The sequence below is a fragment of the Manis javanica genome, chromosome 16 (assembly GCF_040802235.1).
Source record: "Manis javanica isolate MJ-LG chromosome 16, MJ_LKY, whole genome shotgun sequence".
NCBI lineage: Eukaryota > Metazoa > Chordata > Mammalia > Pholidota > Manidae > Manis > Manis javanica.
In genome coordinates, this window is record NC_133171.1 from 8135621 (window position 1) to 8154584 (window position 18964).

Sequence of the window (18964 nt, forward strand, 5' to 3'; positions counted from 1 at the left end):
ACAGAGACTTTTATGGATCCAGATAAAGAAGCTTCGAAATTAAGAAATAACCTTTTAGGAAACATTTATAGTTCCCAAACTGGAAAGCAGGTAAATGGAATTCAGACATGTGTAAATATTAGTCCCTTTTCATGTGGGAACTTGAGATAGAAATGACAAGCACGTGTACCCAGAAATACCCTTGTGGCATGGGTAACTCAAGACACACTTTCCCTGGCCTTTCCTGAGCAGGGAGAATGGAATGATGGGAAAAAAATCCCCAGAGAAAGCGCCAGAGTAGCACCCTCTCCCTTTGTTCACGGCCAATCTGGGAGCCCAGCCATTGTTGACTAAGCCCCAAGCCCACTGGAACTTGCAGACAGTGGGGTGAGGTGGGTAGCACATGGTGAGGTCTGTCCACCTCACCCATTGCCTACAAGTCTCTGACCCTCTTATTAAACAATTCCACCTGAAATACATAGATTGGTCTCAGGTGAAAGTGAATAAAGTACCTAATTTGATGCCATAGTGAGAGAAAAGAAACCTTTCCTCATCTCCTAGTCATTTGAAAAGAAATACTAACCTCAAAGAAAAGTCTTTGATATCCAAAATGCAAAGCTTGTTTATCTTGTTCAAGGCTAACCTTGCCGATATTTAGATTTAAATAAAGAAGTTCTAGGGCTTATCAATCTAGGGTGGTGGTGTAACGGGGAAAGCCAGGGTTGCTAAACACCCTGAGTCGTGTACTGGGTCCATTTGGGGCCTCAGCTGTTCCATTGCTGGTTTTCCTGGGTCTCTCAGCTTGATGATGCAACCATCACTGTTCCAAAGGGAGGGCAGCAGTCATCGCTTCATACTCAGGTCCCTCCGGCCTCAGAGCCAGATACAGGCCCCCAGGTGGGAACCAACCTCCCATTCCTGCCCCAACCCCTTCACAACTTGTGATCTACATCTGCACCCCACACCCCTGCAGACAGCCCTCGCTTCCACACCCGCCCGTGGGCCTGCCCCTGACTTCATCCGCTTGGGGATTTGAGCCTCTTCCGCTCCATCTGTCTCTTTATTGTCTCTCTATGTCCGCTCTAACTCTACTCTTCCTTCATAAGCAAAACCATCTCTCCTAACATGAAAATAATCACATCAACTCTCCCTGCTTTGTACGACTGTCTGGCCATTGCCCTATTTCCTCTTCTTTCCATCACAACCTAGATCACATTCAGGGGAGAAATCCCCACTGCCTCTTCCCCCTTCCCATTCACTGCTCCCCTGGCTTTTGCCCCGACTCCCCTCCCTCACCGGTAAGGACTCCAGTAAATTCTTCACCACAACCCAAACGTCACAGATGCATATAAAGCTCCCTCTCGGGTTTCACCTCCTGAATTTCTCACAGGCACATGAGTTCATCACATCCAAAATTGAACCTGTTACCCACCCCACATCCACCCCCAACACAAACTTTCTTCTCTTTCTCCTCCATTCAATCTTGGTAAATGTAAATGGAGCCACCATGCTCCCTGGAGATGGGAAAGTCTTCCTCAGCTCATCCAGTTCCCTCACACCTCCCCAAGCCTGTCACTCAGACCTCCCGATGGCTCCTCTCCCTCTCCGTGGTGATAACTCTGCTCAGTCTCCATCTTGCCTTTCCACTCACCTTCCAAAAATACAGATTTGCAAATTTAACTTGCCCGAGAATAAAGCTCAGGTGTTTAATTGGGATAAGCGGATCTCACAATCTATAGCATAGATCAGTGTGTAAGAGCATGGACCCTAGAGCTCCATCACTAATTGGCTGTGTGACCTCAGGCAAGATTCTTAACCTCTCTGTGCTTCATTTCCCTCCCTTACAAAGTACAGATAATAACAATGGTAGCTTTCTCAGAGGGTGCTAGGAACTCATGTTAATGTACATAAAAATTCTAGGAGAGTGCCTGGCACATAATAAGTTATATGGGTATTGGTCTTGTAATTCACTGCCCACCCTCATCTGCCATCACTTTTCTCCCATGCACCCAAATATGCAGATGTGCTACCCTTCACTCACAATAAGCAGCCCCCACAAAGTTGTTCCTAGTCCTTTTGTTGACCTACTAAACCCCCATTTATATTCCAGAACTCAGCTAAATATCCTCAATGCCCTGAGAATTTCCCCACTGAGATCCCATTGCACCCCAAATTAATCTCCACTGTAACATGCATCACTTCAATTAATTATTTTTAAAAGTCTGACAGTTACCATTTTGGAGCACTTATCACATGCCAGGCCCTCTTCTAAGTGCTTTACATGTATCATCTTGTTTAAACCTCACAGTAAACCTCTGAAATGTTTTAACAATTAGTTTGCCTGTTTGACGTTCCTCCTAAATTGGGAGGGGCTTTATGGGCAAAAACTTATGTCTTGATCATTACTGAGTTTCCATACCTAGCATGGTGCCTGGTATGTAATGGGTACATAGTGAAATGAATACCTCTGAACTGAGCCCATCAATGATGAGCTGAATTCAGAGAGAGATGGGAACATGCACAAATTACTGACATGAAGGTCATTTAGGGAAAGGATGGATAGTAGTTGGATCTGAAATTAATCAGTGTTATAAACAAAGACTGCTGTAACTACCTCACCCCACCATTAAATCGTTATTACTATATGAATATTTTCTATAATGTGGACAGGTTAATGTGCTCTCATTTGTTTCTGTACTGTCATATAATTTCAAGTCTTTCCAAGGACATAATAATACAATTCTTGATGACATTTAATTCCACGCTCTTGACTCAAGGGTCATGTGCAAAGTCCTGACAAGTTTTGCATGGCTCTCAGCTCGTGGGTTGGTGCCTTTGCTAAAGGGTAAAAAGACATTCTCCCCGACACCCTTTTCTTCTCATTGAACACCAAATGGAAATTTGCCACAAATTATAAACAATTGTAGTCAGGAGTTAATGTTATGGCAATAATCTAAGCCCATAAATACAAGCATTATATTGCTTATTGCAAGAGATGTGCTTTTTATAAATCTAGTATACATAAATATAAATATAAAAGAAATCCAGAGATACATGTATTTTGGTTTCAATTAATTTTTCTTCCCTACTTCGTTAGCATGTAGTAAGTTCTGTTTCATTATGCTGCAAAGAATAATTAATATCAAAACTGTTTAATGCACTGATTAGAATATCTCTGGGTGGCCTTGAAGCTGATATTAGCAGACCCAGAGCAATGTCCTGCCACCTGAGTGCCCCCCTGGCATCGGAAATGGATCTCAACAACAAATTCAAGTCCAGACTATCCCTCGAGTCCTCAATGTACTTTAATCCAGTCCAACAACCTATAGAGAGCATATTCACAGGATTTGGGGTCACTTTTGGATTTATTGGAGCATTGAATATGATGGGAAGTTTCATCTCACTGTTGTTTCTTAAGGAACTACCACTGCTGGAATGAAGCCTGGATGAAGAGGTCTGACCTTCCTGTTGGATTTGGAGGTTGGCAAGCTGTGGACAGCACCCCCCAGGAAAATAGTGACGGTAAAACTCCATCCTCCCTTGGGAAAATTGTTTCCCTGAGATCTTTTCTTTGCTTTTATGACTACATTTGATGTGTGGGAAATACTCTCATCAGCAAACAACAGCAGCAGTGTGCTTCCTGGGCTCGCGTACAGTATTCACTACCTTCCAGTCAGGTTTAATTTAATTTCAATGATCGTCTTTACCATGATTATTTTATAACTTTAGAAAAAGAATGTAAAACTTAACATATGTAAGTCATCCACTCTTGCTTTGATAAGCAGACTTAGAGACAAGGGAAAAAAAAATACCTGTGTAAGCACTTTTACTAGGCTATAAAATGTACTTCAGCCCTCCCTGACACTCGATGATAACATATAAGACAGTAAGGAAAGTAAAGAACTCAGAAAATAATTACAGATCGTCCTTTAAACTAACTACTGTTTTCCCAGAACCTGATTTTGTGTGTGTGTGATTTCTTTCAAAATTTGAGTACATGGGTATTGTCGTCCATCTTGCCAACGATGCTGAGGGACCAGCAGCAGCTATGACTTCCTCCAAATTTTTATAAAATCACATTCTAAGTCTCCATGTCTCTTTAATATGGTGGTAAAAGTCAGACCATTCTGTTTATTTCCTCAGGTATTGATATGAGGTTTTGGTGTATGTATATAGACAAATATAATAAACATTCATTACACATTCATCAAAGAATCTTATTCTAACACTGGATTTTAAGGGAGGAAGTTTCTACACGTCCTAGTGTTCTGGATTGTGTATCATGTGGAGACTTCAGAGGTGACTAATGGCAGTTAATCTCTTACTAGTTAGAGATAACTGGTAAAAATTTAAAGGGCTTTATAAAAGTAAAGATGGGTCTACTGACCTCCTGAATGTATGCTGGGCATTGGTGAATGTGTGTGGTCAATGTTTAAGTTATCCAGTTAAACTTATATGCCCTTTGTGTCCAAAAACAAAAATCAAAACAAGCATGCAACAATGCATCCGCTGAAGGCACGTCTCCATTTCCGACATCCCAGACATTGGCTGTGAAAGGATAAATCTTATGTTAAACCAACAGCTTGGCACAGATACACCTGAGTATACGTTCATAGGTGGAAGGATACACTCAGGAATAGTCATGCCCTACGTTCTTCCCAAGGCTTCGAATTTTAATCTGAGGGGGCATTTCCAACAAAAACCTCTTGATTACACATGTTGGTCGTTCATTCTCTGTGGCCCAGGAAAGCTTTGGGGCTATTTCAAGGTGAGGTTGAGGAACACTTGTCTCTACAGAGCCATACTTACTGCTACTTAGCTGTCCTTATCTGGACAGCACAGAAGATACCAGACTCATAATCTCTCTCTTCTGTGTGATGCAGGGATGTATCGGTGTGGTCCAGCCTCTGTTCAAGCCATCAAACATGGCCACGTTTGCTTCCAGTTTGATGCACCCTATGTGTTTGCAGAGGTAAGTGGAAAGCTGGAGAAAGAGCTGCTTCCCCTGCAACCTCTTAACACTTAAAAGAATAAGATACTGGGTTGCTGTACTTCTCAATTTACCAGGTACATGGCGTATCCGTCACGCTTACAACGTCAACTAGACATCCTTCCAGCCTCCAGGCTCTTAATTGTAAATGCAGTTGTTACTTAACATTTTTCTTTCCTTGATGTTTTGAGATTTTCTCCCTGAAAAGCAACTGTTTCACTAAGCTTAGCTTAGTGCTGTACCCATGAAGTAGGTACCAATAGCTTCTGAGAAATTAAGTGACTAAATGAATCACTCAACTAAAAATTGATGGCGACAGTTCATGAACTGAAATTTCCGAGTATACGACTTCACTCTGGGACTAGCCCAGCAATTCAGGTAAAACAAAATCCAAACACACCCCAGCCAAGGTCTTAGTTTGGGAACTGCAGCCCATTTCCTGCCACTCCAGACTCACCTCTACCCCTTGGGAAGGAGAGCTGAGCTATTCCAACAGGGAGGAGAGAAAACGAGGTCTGGAATGAAGCACTTAAATGAGTTGATGGGAACACTTTGGTGAAGGGTCTGAAATTCTGGAAGAACTGACCAGGGCTGGAAGCAAAAGGAGGCAGTTAAAGAATTGTCCCAGGGGCGCCCTAAAACACCAGCCAAATGTGAGAGGTGTCAGGTGAAGGACGAGGCTGGGAGGCTGCTGGGAGGGCAGAGAAATGTATGAGAGCCCAAGGGGCAGGATTTACCCAGAGTATAGTTTCACCAATAAATACACTAAAATAATGTCTATCATGTATTGAGCTCTTTCTATGTAATCACTTTGCCTACCATTTGATACTCTTAGCAACTCTTTAAAATGGGTATTATCACTCTTCCCACTTTATAGAAAATTGAGGCAAAGAGTGGTTAAATGACCTTTCCACATTTGCTTAACTAATAAACAGTACTGCTAAGATTTAAAGCCAGGCAGGTACCTGGGCTCACAGGAACCACCACACTCTACTACTGCTCTACTACGAGTAAACAGCTATTATTAGTATGTGTCAGACACTTTGCTATGGGAAATGCAGAAGCCTATGTCATTAAGGAACGTGATTCTTGGTGGAGGTGGCAATACATACACACATCAAAAGTTAAATAACACTAATACAAGAGATGAGGTAGAACTAAATTGTCAGATGAACAATGTAGGCAGAGTGATCTGCGTTGATACATGCAGATTTGTTTATCGAGACATATGAGTCGGAAACAGAATGAAGTAAGACAGCAAAGAGCCTAAGACCCTGTCTAGGGAAGGAGGGTGGCGTCTGTACACACAACAAAGACACCCACATGATAGCCACAGTGAGGTGAGCAGTGTATTGTAGGAGCACTGGGGGAAGGGTCACAGATGCTCCCTGGAGGAATTGGTGCCTGAACTGAGTCTTGAGGGATGATTAGTAGTTATTCAAGCAGAAGGGATAAGAAAGAATCCAGAGGGAGGAAAGAATTTTAGGCAGAGGGGACAATTTGAGCATCCAAATGGTGAATGGGGGCAATTAAATGTTATACAGGTTCATGAAAAGTGATACATCAGGGGGCAAAGAGGAAGTGTCAAAAATGCAGACTGCAGGAACTCGACGTGGGGGCTTTACGCCCTGAGAAATGGGCACGTCATCCCGTCAACAAGAGAGTCCCAGAGGGCAGAGACATGAGCCTTTGGAGCGCAGACCTGATGGGGATGCTAAGGTGGGGAGACCAGCTAGAAGGCTTAGTCATTTCTCCACGCAGAGATGGTGAGACACAGAAGGAAAACTACATACACCCTGGGTAAATCCCCAACTAGACAAATGGCAGCCTGTGGGGAAGGAGGAGGCAGGATTGGGGAATGTTTAGGAAGTAAAATAGAATAAAATTTTTAGGCAATAAAATCAGAAATTGAAATACACAAAAACAATAGTACTTCTTCCACTTACCTACTGTTACATTTTCTAGAAGCCTTGGAAAAAACAGGAATTTCACATTTGCAGGTTTAGTCCCTTGACTTCACTTTAGGATTTGAAGATTTATCCAAACCTCCTCAGCTGCTATCTGATAGTTTATGACACTATGAGAATCTCTTAATGGGAAATCACTCTAAAATTCAGAAAGCCTTGCTTTTATATTTTTATTATATTTTATTACTGCAAAGAAAGAGGGAGGGAGAAACCTCCCTCCGAGAGTGAATTGCCTAATAGCTATTAATGCAAACACTTTTTGCTATTATTAAATATAGATCGGGGTGTTATGAATGTCATCAGGATTTGCAGATTATAATTACTTCTCTCGCACCCGCCACAGACTTGTCTGGCAGAGCGTACAATTTGTTGCTTTGGCATGGGCTGAGCTCCCGGGCTGAGCCATTTATAAGAGATGTTTGAGCTGTCGAAGAGGGTATGAGGAATCTTTCCTCAAGGTAGCCTAAAGTAGGACCCCATGGGAGGCGTCATATTCAACTTGAACGAGCGTCTCCATGACTCAGGCTTAGCTGCATCCTCACCTTTCATTCCCATCTTGCTGCACAAGCTTGCCTCTCACCAGCCCAGATGCGTCTGCCGGAGTTTCCTGTTCCGGCCTTCTGGCGTGCTGCCTTTTTTGGTCATTGCTTACTCACTTCCGGGCCGGATCAAACATCACGTCATTATTATTCTCCTCGGGGCCTTGGTCTCCTTTCATGAAAGCAAAACCCCACATAAGAGGGAAAGCATCCTATCTCTGTCCCTTTCACTCTTCTCCATTTTGGAAATTTACCCTTCACATTTCTAGGTTTCTCCCAGGGCTTGAGGCTTCTTTGTCTACCCTCTCCCTTCCCGTGCCCTCAGTGCTCCAGCGAGTGCCTCCACTCTGGAGACCCATCTGCCCTTTGTCTCCCCAGCATGCGGTAGCCGGGGGCTCCCAAAGGGCCGATCAGAAGGCAGAGCAGGTCCAAGCATGTGGAGGCGTCTTCTGAGTCCCCAGCTCACGCAGGACTTGCTGCTTCTCTTCTACCTTAGTTTGTTCTGATTGTTCTGCTGTCCCCTTTACACCACTGCACCCCAAACTCACACTCACACACACACACACACTCCTGCCTTCCCTCCCTGGCACTGAGCTAGCAACTTCAGGCCCGCAGTAACCACTCCACTGCTCCAGACGCTATGCCTTCCCCAGCTCTGAGCCAGCAGTTCTCTGTATACAAACTGGGCACATGTTTCTTTGCAGATTCTTCATCCTCAATTCCAGGTTGGTTATTTTACTACCACTTGTTAGCCCATTTTTTGGCATCTTCTATTCTGATCTAAAATAATTTGTGTATTAATTGGGATAAGACACAAAAACCTTGGAATCACCTTGGTTTTTCCTCCTAACTTTCCTATTACATCTTGCCAGAAAATATCATGCATCAAAAAATACTCATTGAAAAACAATGAAACTCAGCATAAGTCTTCACAGACTCTATGGGATCTGGCCCCTGGCTTTCCTTCTACCCCATGCCTTACTTATCCCTCCCTCCAGCCATACTGACTGACCCTCCTGCTTTCTAGAAACATCCAAATAAGCTCTTTTTTCCAAGTCTTTGCATGTATTTTTCCTCTGGCTGGGAAAGCTCCCCCCGACCCCATCCTCCTGCCTGTGTATGTCTGCCCTCTCTACATGACAATCTTTGCTCAGGTTCCCCTCAAAGAGGCCCTCCCACCCCCCACCCCCACCTAAGACATCACTTCCTGCCCTGCTGCTCTTATGCCACCCTTCCTTAGTGTTATTATTTCTCTCCCTTCTAGAATATAAGCCCCACAAAGGTAGGATCTGCTGGATCCTCAACATTGAAAGCAAGTTCTGGCACTACTCATGAATAAATACTTGTTGAATGAATGAATGATGGCATGAATGAATGCATCAAGCAAACAAAAGCTGGGGCAGAGTACACTGCTAAGAAGAGTATCTCAGAGTGTTAGGGCCCGATGACACCCCCAAGCACTGGTGGGCCTGGTGGGAGACGAGGCGCATGGGAAGCAGCAAGAGTATGCATGGGGCCCTGGCAGGGTAGCCAGCCAATGCAGGCTGGAGGAGGGGCAGGCACTGGGTGGATGCATGGCAATTGTGCCAGACAGGCTCCTGGGCCACGTGGGGGTCTACGGCTTCCATATGCCCTCAGAAGAGCACTTTCCACTGAAAATAAATTGGCCTTAAACATAGGGCTGTTTCTGGTAGTAATGGATCTACCTCCCAGCCCTGCACAAATGGTATTATTAAACTCAGGCTCAGAGACATCCAGTAATTTAGCCAGAGTCACACAGCCTTGGTCCAATATTTCTTCCCCTGCACTTAAAACTGTTCTGCTGTATACATGTAATTAGTCTTGCTTGGGGGATTCTAACTGGTACTTTTTAAAACCCCTCAGCAACTCTGATGTGCAGTCAGGATGGAGAACCACCACACTAGCGGCTGAGACCACAAGGACAGCTTGCTGATGTTAACTCGAAAGAACCCTTTCCCTCCACCCCAACCATCTAACACACTTACGCAAAAGCCACTTTGTATGTGTGCTTCTCCTCTCTGCACAGGGACAGTGATGGGCCGGCCTGAGATTTTAGTACATAGATTTCCTAAGCTATGTACAAGGAGACAAGGATTTAACCTCTTTCTTATTTAGCCTTGTCTCCCTGGAAAACTGTAGGCTGTCGGAAGGGCTGATATTAAGAGGGTATTGATCATTACTGTTGCTATAATTTCTGAGTGGAGGAGGGATTTGTTTGTGCCTGCATGGCCTCCTCCAGAGGGAAAGCTGAAATTCTCAGGAAGCTCATTTAAATTTTAACTTTTTTTTTTTCCAAAATGACAAATATTCCTTAGGTGTCTACTCTGTCATCTTCTGTTCTGATTCCTGATTTCACATCATATGGCTAGTGCCACCAAGTGCAGGTTACTCTGCTGAGGAGTAGGGCCACCATTTATCTCCTTAGAAATCTGAGGCCCAAGCATGGAACCACTGAGCCACAAGAATAGAACTATATAAACACCTTAAGGTGGTGCCTGCTATCCAGTGGGGTGACTTAGAAGAGGCGGCATGTGTGAAGGTCAGGGGCGGGGGCTGTGGGCCAGCCTGGGTGAAGGTCAGGGGGCAGGCTATGGGCTGGCCCTGGGTGAAGGTCAGGGGGCAGGCTGTGGGCTGGCCCTGGGTGAAGGTCAGGGGGCAGGCTGTGGCCAGCGCTGGATTTGCACTTTTCTCCACCAGCTCCCAGCTAGTGACCACACATGGTGCTTGCCCTTCCGAGTCTTGGTGTCCTCATCTGTAAAACAGGAATAATACAAACCTCATAGGATTGTTGCTATGAAGGTTAAATAATGTTTAAATATTCCTAATCCTGAAACATTATGCATATTCAATACATGGCGGTTACTAACATTCTGTTTATTAGAGATCATTTATGAATTCAGAGCACTTTATGAGAAGGTAGAGAAAAGTTACTCTCTTTCTAAGTTAAGAATCTATCATCTACTTTTCCCATTACCTAGTAATGACAATTACATTTTTACTTGGTTTTAAAGTTTACAAGTCATGCTCCTATAGATCCTATCTCCATCCTATCTTATTAAAATGTCTCTATGAAATTGGCAGAACAGGTATAATTATTTTCATTTTATAGAAGAACTGAAGCCCAGCAAGATTAAGGGCACTTTCCAAAACTACACATCCAAGATGAGAACCCAGGTTTCTACAGCTAATCTAGTACGTCTCTCAAATAGCTTCTGCACAACTGTTACAGCAGGTATAAATTATCATGAGTGAAAGACAAATCACCCCCACTATTTTTCATTGCGGTTTTGCTTTGAGCAGAATTCTCTTCCATTGTCTCTTTTTTTTTTTTTGCTTTATGTTTTTTAGCTTTATTGGGGCATGACATATGAAAATTGCACACATTTAACATATACATCTTGGTGGGTTTGGACATATGCACATGTCTGTGATGCCAGCAGACAACGAAGGAACTACACATATCCTTCACCTCCAAAAATTTCCATGTATTATTTAGCGAGTTCTTTGTTGCTTGGCTTGTCTATAAGAACACTTCCAGTGAGATCCTTTAGTCCACTAACTCCAATGCACCTTCCAGGTTTTCAACCTGCTGTTACTTCCTAGCCATCCCCTCACCTGACCCCGGAGGCGCCCATGGCATCGTGATGTTCCTCTGAAAGATACTTATTGTATTTTATTGCAGGGGTTTTCAGACCTGGATGTCCAGTAGAATTAGTTAAGACCTTTTTTAAAATAATATTAGTTCACCAAGACCTCCTTGAATAGCCTTTGTCTTTTAAAGCTCCCCAGGTGATTCTGATGCATAAAATCTCCCTTAGCAGTGTAAACCCTATTGGGGTGGTGATCAGATCTATTTTGTTCATCACTAGGATTCCAGCACCTTGAAAAGTATCTGGCAATTCTATTCATTTATTATTATTATTACCATTGTTTCTAACATTCATTGAGTGTTTGCTCTATGCCTGCTACTATGATAAGTAGTTTGCAGACATTTATTCCAGTTCATGCTTCCAACCACCCCGAGGAAGGAGCTATGATTACCTTACTCAAGAAAGGAGGGAACTGAGGCTTGGAAAACATTTAGTCAATACATCAGGGACTGTTTTCATCTGGAGCAGCCAATAGGTCAGTTCAATTCAGGTTTCCTACCTGCTTCCATGCTAATAAATTGAATCCTGAGAAAGTGATTATGAAGAATATAATAAGGGACTCTGGGGGAATGAACTCTAAGGCACAAATTTACACCCAATATGCTATTTCCAGGTCCTACAAATATCATAGTTTAGTTGTTGAACCACCAGAAAATTGCCTAAATTTCTCCTGGATATTCTAATATTATTTTTCAATTAAAATGCTTTTGGCTGCAAGTAGCAGGTTTACATGTGGAGTCTAAAAACAAAACAAACAAATAAAAACAATAAAAGGCAGAAATACGTCCATCCATGTTGTTGTGAATGGCAAGACTTCATTCTTTTTTATTGCTGAATAATATTCCACTGTGTGTGTGTGTGTGTGTGTGTGTGTGTGTGTGTATGTGTGTGTGTGTGTGTAGGGATATACCACTATACAACATCTTCTTTATCCATTCATCTATCAACAGACACTTAAGTTGCTTTCCTATCTTGACTACTAGAAATAATACTGCAATAAACATAGGGGTGTGTATATCCTTTGGAATTAGTGTTTTGTTTTCTTTAGGTAAATACCCAAAGGGAGAATTACTGTGTCACATGGTAGTTCTGTTTTTAATTTTTAATTCTATAATGTATATAATTGTCAAATCATTGAAATTAAATAATATTGCCTGTCAACTATACTTCAATAAAAAAAATAAAATAAAATACCTGATGATTAAACCAGATTCCTCTTCATACTATTTTAAAACAAGTTTAACCCTAAAAAAACAAGGTGCTGAAGAAATAAATGTCAACTTGAGGGATTCATGATGACCACTGAGAGAGATTTTGGTGGCAAGGATATTTGGTGGTAGCTAATGTTCTCCTCTTTTATTTTTAGGTCAACAGTGACCTTGTTTACATTACAGCTAAGAAAGATGGCACTCATGTGGTTGAAACTGTTGATGCTACCCATATCGGGAAATTAATTGTGACCAAACAAATTGGAGGAGATGGCATAAATGATATTACTGATACCTACAAATTCCAAGAAGGTAATTTGTTGCAATCAAGTGAAGATTTCTTTGCCCAAGTCCATTTAGTACTCACCCTCCGTTACTGACATGTGTCCCAGAGAATGTACTGGCATTTGCAGCATTTGGTATAACTTCTCATGAGTGAAAGACATATCACACCCACTATTTTTCATTGTGATTTTGCTTTGAGCAGAATTCTCCTTACATGGCTTATAAAAATGATTTGGCTTCAAGTCGTCTATTTTAATAGAATATAGGGCACATCCTAGTTCACAAAAATATGAAAGAACCTTATTGGAAATATTAGGAAACATTATATAACTAATATATTTTAGTTCAATAATAGAAATTTGAATAGCTATTCACATTTGTTTAGTACTTTACAAACTGTTTTCACATGCATTGTTCCATTGAATCATCATGTAAATCCCTTGAGGTAGATGATAAAATATTAATAGGACAGTGCAATCTCACTCATTCAGCCCAATTAGGTTGAAGGCCTATTCAACTGTAAAATACTGTTAGGATGGTGTTGTTAACTTTTATTGTGTAGAATGGTTCCAATGGAGCTTTGAGTTCAATTCCATCTCAGTAAGTACTGAGTACCTACTCAATGCCTGGAATTGGGTTTAGTGCCAGGGATTCCCTCAGTGAGCAGGACCCAGTTTCTGTTCCAGGCCAAGTGATAGGATCATTACGCAGAGGGGCCCTTGGGAACAAAGAAAGAAGGATACTTGGTCCAGCCAAGAGATTCAGAAAACGTGAAGCTGTGTAAGAGATGTCACAGACTGTGGCTAAAGAAATATAGAAAGGGGTCTCCAGGAAGTAGGAAAGTGATCAAAGGCATGAAGGTGGAAAGTAAATTGTGTGTTTAGGGCCCTGGAGACATGACTAAAATGTAAGGTTGAGGGCCCAGTGGCTGGAAACAAAGCTTAGAAGTGGACAGATGGTAGAGGACCTTGGGTGTCTTGATGGGGAACATAGAGTACATTTTACAAATGAGTCCACCAGCAGAGGTTTTTAGGAATGGCATTTATTTTAGTAAATGGGTAAAAATGATGAGTAACTAGCATATAATATACGTAAATATTCATCAGTATTCCTGAAGTGCTAAGGAGTGCAGAATTTGTTTTCAATGTTTTAGACATTCCCTCTGTTCTTATTTACAAAATCAATTTGCACTATAAAGAGAAAGCTTGCTGAATTGAGAACTCTTGTGCATGGTAATTAGAAATTCAGGATTTTTGTTCTCTGAATTAGTGATTTTTTGCTCTATTTCTGAAATGGTTCATTCTTCACTTTTGTTGTTTATCATCCACTGCACAATAGAAATACAAAAGATTTTTTTTTCTTTTTGGCTTTTTCCTGCAAAGAGAGAAAAAGAGGCACCATAAATACAATAAAACAAAACAAACAAGTAATGACCTCTCATTACAGAATTATAGGCAAAGGTTTGGAAAGGAAAAAGAAGGAGTAAAAGAAACTAGCTGTAACATTCAGCCATTATTCCTTCATCCATTCAGCAACTTGCTCTATTCCCACTCACTCTATTCCCAGTCCTGCTCAGGATGGAGATACGCTCAGCCTTGCCTTCCCAGCCAGCTGGAGAGGGGAGGGGGAGGCAGCCCCTCAGCAAGCTGCATGGCAGGCGCCCCGAACCAGGGTGGACACAGAGAGAGGGCTCCCGGGCCAGACTCAGGGCTCTCTGAGACGGAAGGGGAAACAGACATTGACTAGGAGGATCACGGGGAGGGAGTTCTTCAGGAAAAGACGGGAGGACAGGGTTTGTGGATAAACTCTCCCAGTGTGGAAACAGTCCTGAGCGGACAGTGTGGGGAATAAGAGCCATGCCTACAGGTAGCTGTCCAAGCTGCCGGCTGTCTTGTGGAAACTACACAGCCAAGTGCCATTCCCATTAGCTGTCATCTGCAGAGGTGGCAGCGAAGGCCAAGCTGTCACCAAAGAAGGACCCCAAAGCGGTCCAAGAAAGAGGAGTCAGGGCCTTGGCCAGAGTGGACACCAGGCTCAATCAAATTAAACGTGCCAACTCTGAATGAGGAAGACTCGTGAGGCCCATACCTCCAGAGCCTGGCAGGAGGGCCAGGCCCAGGCTGGCGGAGGTTGTAGGGTCTGGTCAAAGCAGAAGAACCCCTAAATCTCAGACAGTTTAAGAGATACTCTATCCTGCTTCTTCTGGGCTGGAGTTTGATTCCAGGTGGATAATTTGCCTCCTAATCAAGGATGGCATGTGAATTTCAAATTCTAACTTTGGGAATGAGCACGTGGGTGTGCTGTTTAGAGACTGCACCCCGATGTTGTGGGGAAGAGCAAGTAATGATCGATGTCTCCCTTGGCTCCCAGCAGAGACCCCCACCATCCATGGTCATGCATTTGCCACCCTGATTCTCATTATTGAATCTGTTGTATCATTTTTTTTTTGACCCACAAATGCTGAATGTGGCCACGAGAATGTGAGGGGAGTAAAAACATAGAAAAGAAAATTACTTCCATTTTTAGGAATTAGCTATTTTAATTAAATTGTAGAAAGAATGTTGTTCACTTTGAGGGACTAAAGCTTAATGTTAATGTCATATCTTTTTTCAAAATAAAAGATGAGACTATAAAATCTTGAAAACCAGAATTCTTAAAACTTTTGTGGCCATATGTCTTCTTTTATGGTGGTGACTGGGTCCCATTTCCTCTTGGCTCCACCCAGTATTCGCTCTGTCACTCTTGTAAATCTCTCCTCCATCAGCTCCGTTCCATTCACATGTAAGCAGGCTCAAGCGTCATGTGTTAAAAACAATCGCAAAACTCTTTTTCAATAATATAGCCTCCACCAGACATGGCCCATTCTTTCTCCCTCCTTGCCTCCTCAGCCAGGCGTCTTTAAAGAGCTGCCCTCCCTTGGCATCCTGTCCTGTGCCTTCCCCTTTATTCCTCACCTATCATACCTGAGCTGTGATACCAGAATGTCCTTGAAGCTCTTCTCAAGGTTGAGACCACCTGATTGCCACATGGAATAAATGTTTTGCAGACCTCAGCTTGCCTGATCCTCCACATCTTTTGATGCTATTGCTCTCTTCCAATTCTTAAGAGTCTCTCTTCCTTCTTATGATACAGCTTTCTCCTTGGTTCCATCCTGAACTACCACTTTTTTCTATTGCCTTCTGCAACTCCAAGCTCCCCTTTCTTCAGTCCCTCTGAATGTTACTTCATTCCAGGCATCAGCCCTTGGTCCTCATCCCCACCCACGTTCTGTTCTTTCTACATAGCTGGGGTTAGTTCACATACACACTGATCATTCCCAAGTCAGTGTCGCCAGCCTCGACTTTTCACCTCTACATTCACCAAAATCTCCCCTAGAAACCTGAACTGACCCTCCTCAAACTCTGCCTTCTCTCACTTTCTCTCCACCCCAGATCTATTTCCCTATGCTCCCTACCCCAGTGAAGAGATCCACAATCCACCCAGATCTGGCAACTTGAGAATCATTCAAGCCCCAGAGCACCTAGATGCCCCTTTGGTGGTTCAAATTCATTTTCTCCCTCTATCTCCATGGCTACTCCCTGTGGAGGGAAAAAATGCTCCGAGAGGCCTTCCCTGCCCCCAGAAGGTGCTGAGTCTCTCCCATGTCCCAGGCACCAACATGCAAACACCTGACCGAGTGTCTGTGATGAATACAAGTCTGATCCCTCTCCCTTGTCCTGAGACCCATGTGGGAAGGACTGAGCTGCTAATCTGAGCCTAGCACAGTGCAGGGACATTTTAGGGGCTTGACTAGCCTGAAAATCTAAGAGTAAGTCAGGAGGCACTTGCACAGGTGAGCTGACTTGAACATCAATGGCCTAAACTGGTCTCTTTAGTACCTATTATAAAGATAAGAATCTTGTCTCTGGATGAAAGCAAAGTGCTTCTACAAACCTTGAGCCTTCAGAGCCCTTGGGCCAGGCTGGGCCATAGGCCCTGGAGACACGGTGTTTGCATTCTAGCTCAGGAAATAATGTCACACAGCAACAAGTACTGGGAAAAGGAAAGAAAGCCAGGTGATGTGTTAGTGTGAGATGAGAAGTTAGGATTAGGAACACATCACGCAGGGTAAGGTGGGGGAGCAGGTGTGGCACTCTGGGAAGGTGGTATTTACACTAAGACCCAAACAGTGAGCAGAGGCCTCATCAGACTGAAAGGGCACTTCCATTACATCCTAGTCAAGGGAAAGATGTTTTGACCTTACTGCTGGAGGCCACAGCGGAAGCTTAGAAAATATAATCTGGCTATAGAGCATTCTCCCACAGCACTAAATTCATCGCCCTGAATTATGTAAGACGTCTGAGCATAAAGCTCAACTGCAGAGAGACAAGAATTCTGCAGAGCTCTGGGAATCCCCGCGTGCTTGCTTCTCCTCTGGGTCTGCACTTCCCGTAGCATCCCCAGCTGCCTCTGCCTGGCAGCTCCTGCTCTAGGGAAGCTGCTCCCCAGGAGGAAGCTAGAGGTTCCTCCATCCACAGCAGGCACTACAGTCTCATAGCTGCCCCAGGGCTTCCTCTCACCTGGGCAGGTCAGCCTCTCTCCCTCAAGGGGGCGACTCCCAGACCACATTCCTGCTGCTGGTGTTAGCCTCCTGCATTTTCCCTAAATGCATATTTGGTGCCCGTCCAAAGTGATAATCATTAATGCTCTCTTTCTTACGGAGCTATTCCCCAGATGCTTTCTGCTAAAATATTTCAGTTTTCCTTGTCATAACCCCTCCCTTCCCTTTATTATTACCTCCCTCCTATTGATTTGTAAACACATGCTCTCACCAGGGGTTGCCCTAGACCTATTGTTTTGGGCACATCCTTGCAGTCTTGACAATCAGAGAAATTGTTAATATACAGACACACAAATTGCACCTTCACGTTTGTTTGCCGCACCTGCTGGAATTTTCTCCATCTTTGCAAAGTACTAGTAGGTTCCAATTCTTATGCATGGACAACCTCCAATCCACTGAATAACCCTGTGCTGTAGACACCCTTTCTTTCACAAACAAGGAAACTGTGAGAACAGGACCTTCCCTGTAGAGTTGTTCTGGAGATTCAGTGAGATAATGCACAACATACTCTTACCACAACACCAGCCACAATGAGCTCTCAGTGATAGTTATTATTATTAATTGGCCTCTTCATTTCCATCACATTTCATATTAACTAAGCAAAGTAGAAGACAATATCTTAAAACTAGTGTGATTATGAAAGCCAGCTTTTTTATTTCAAAATGATTTTTTTTGCTAGCCATTCCATGCCTAGCTTTTACAAGCCAAAGAATTCGCCTGTCTTCCACACACACTATGATACACCCAGAGGCAGCAGAATGGCAAAGAAAATTGATGATCCCTGCACACCTGTTCAAGCCCTGACCCCCCTAGGGCCAAGCATTTTGTCCCATGTTCTGTAGGGAATGTTAGCCCAGCTTGGAGTTGGGAACAACAAGCTGTCAGGCCTCCCTTGTACCTGTATTCCTCACTTGCTCACCTGCACAAAGCAAGTTTTTTTCTTCTAGAGCCCACCCCTTCTCCTCCTCTCCCTGTCTTCCTCTCCACCACCACCACATTGGAAACCCTGCATAAGATGTTTTCCTGAAAGCAGCACACATATCTCAAACTGCATTAGAACTTCAGTGCATCACCAATTGCCCATAGGTGTCCCTCAAAAAAAATATGTTCAGTGTCAAATGATTGTGGGAAATCTTGTGTTAAATAGGTCTCCTCGCTGTAGAGCTCAAGTCTCAGAACCTTTGATAGGCTGATGAACACTGTGAATATACAGGAGCCACTAGAGGACCCAGTGCTCTCCAAGGGAACTTGGCCTTAAAGCATCTTTGTAGAGAACATTTGTTAACAATTTGCTAGATCTGAGTGTAAGAGCCAATGCCCTGTTTGGGAAAAAGTGATCTCTGCTCTTTGCCAGGGACAGAATTCAACAGAGGAAAGAGTGGAGGGCAGGATGGCAGCTGCCCAGGGAGAGAACGATGAAGAAGAGTGTTCTTGTCTTGTCAGGGAGATGAATGAATAGGACAAAACTCACGCTGCAGGTGGAATGGCAAGACACAACTGTTGCCAAACATCTTTGCTTAGAGATTCCCAAATTCTAGCTTCATGTAGGGCTTGGGAAGTGAAGCAAATGGACACCACAGTTTGAGAAGAGTTACATTTTGTCAGTTCCACCTGCTGAACTCTGAAATAGCAGCACTGGAGAAACAACACTGGAAGCCAGCCCCTTTCAGATAGGCCCTGAGATGCTGCCTAACTCGGTATCCTGGGCAAGTCATAACTGCCCAG

General features: G+C 43.4%; 1 protein-coding gene across 2 annotated transcripts in view; it reads left to right on the forward strand.

Annotated features, from left to right (window-relative positions):
• The window catches only part of F13A1 (coagulation factor XIII A chain), a 157374-nt gene that overhangs the window by 114328 nt on the left and 24082 nt on the right, over nucleotides 1-18964 (forward strand). For both annotated transcript variants that reach the window (XM_036998363.2, XM_073225174.1), the window contains exons 9-11: nucleotides 3398-3501; nucleotides 4863-4951; nucleotides 12513-12666. In XM_036998363.2, the coding sequence (XP_036854258.2) occupies nucleotides 3398-3501; nucleotides 4863-4951; nucleotides 12513-12666 (347 nt within the window). The remainder of the gene's footprint in view (nucleotides 1-3397; nucleotides 3502-4862; nucleotides 4952-12512; nucleotides 12667-18964) is intronic.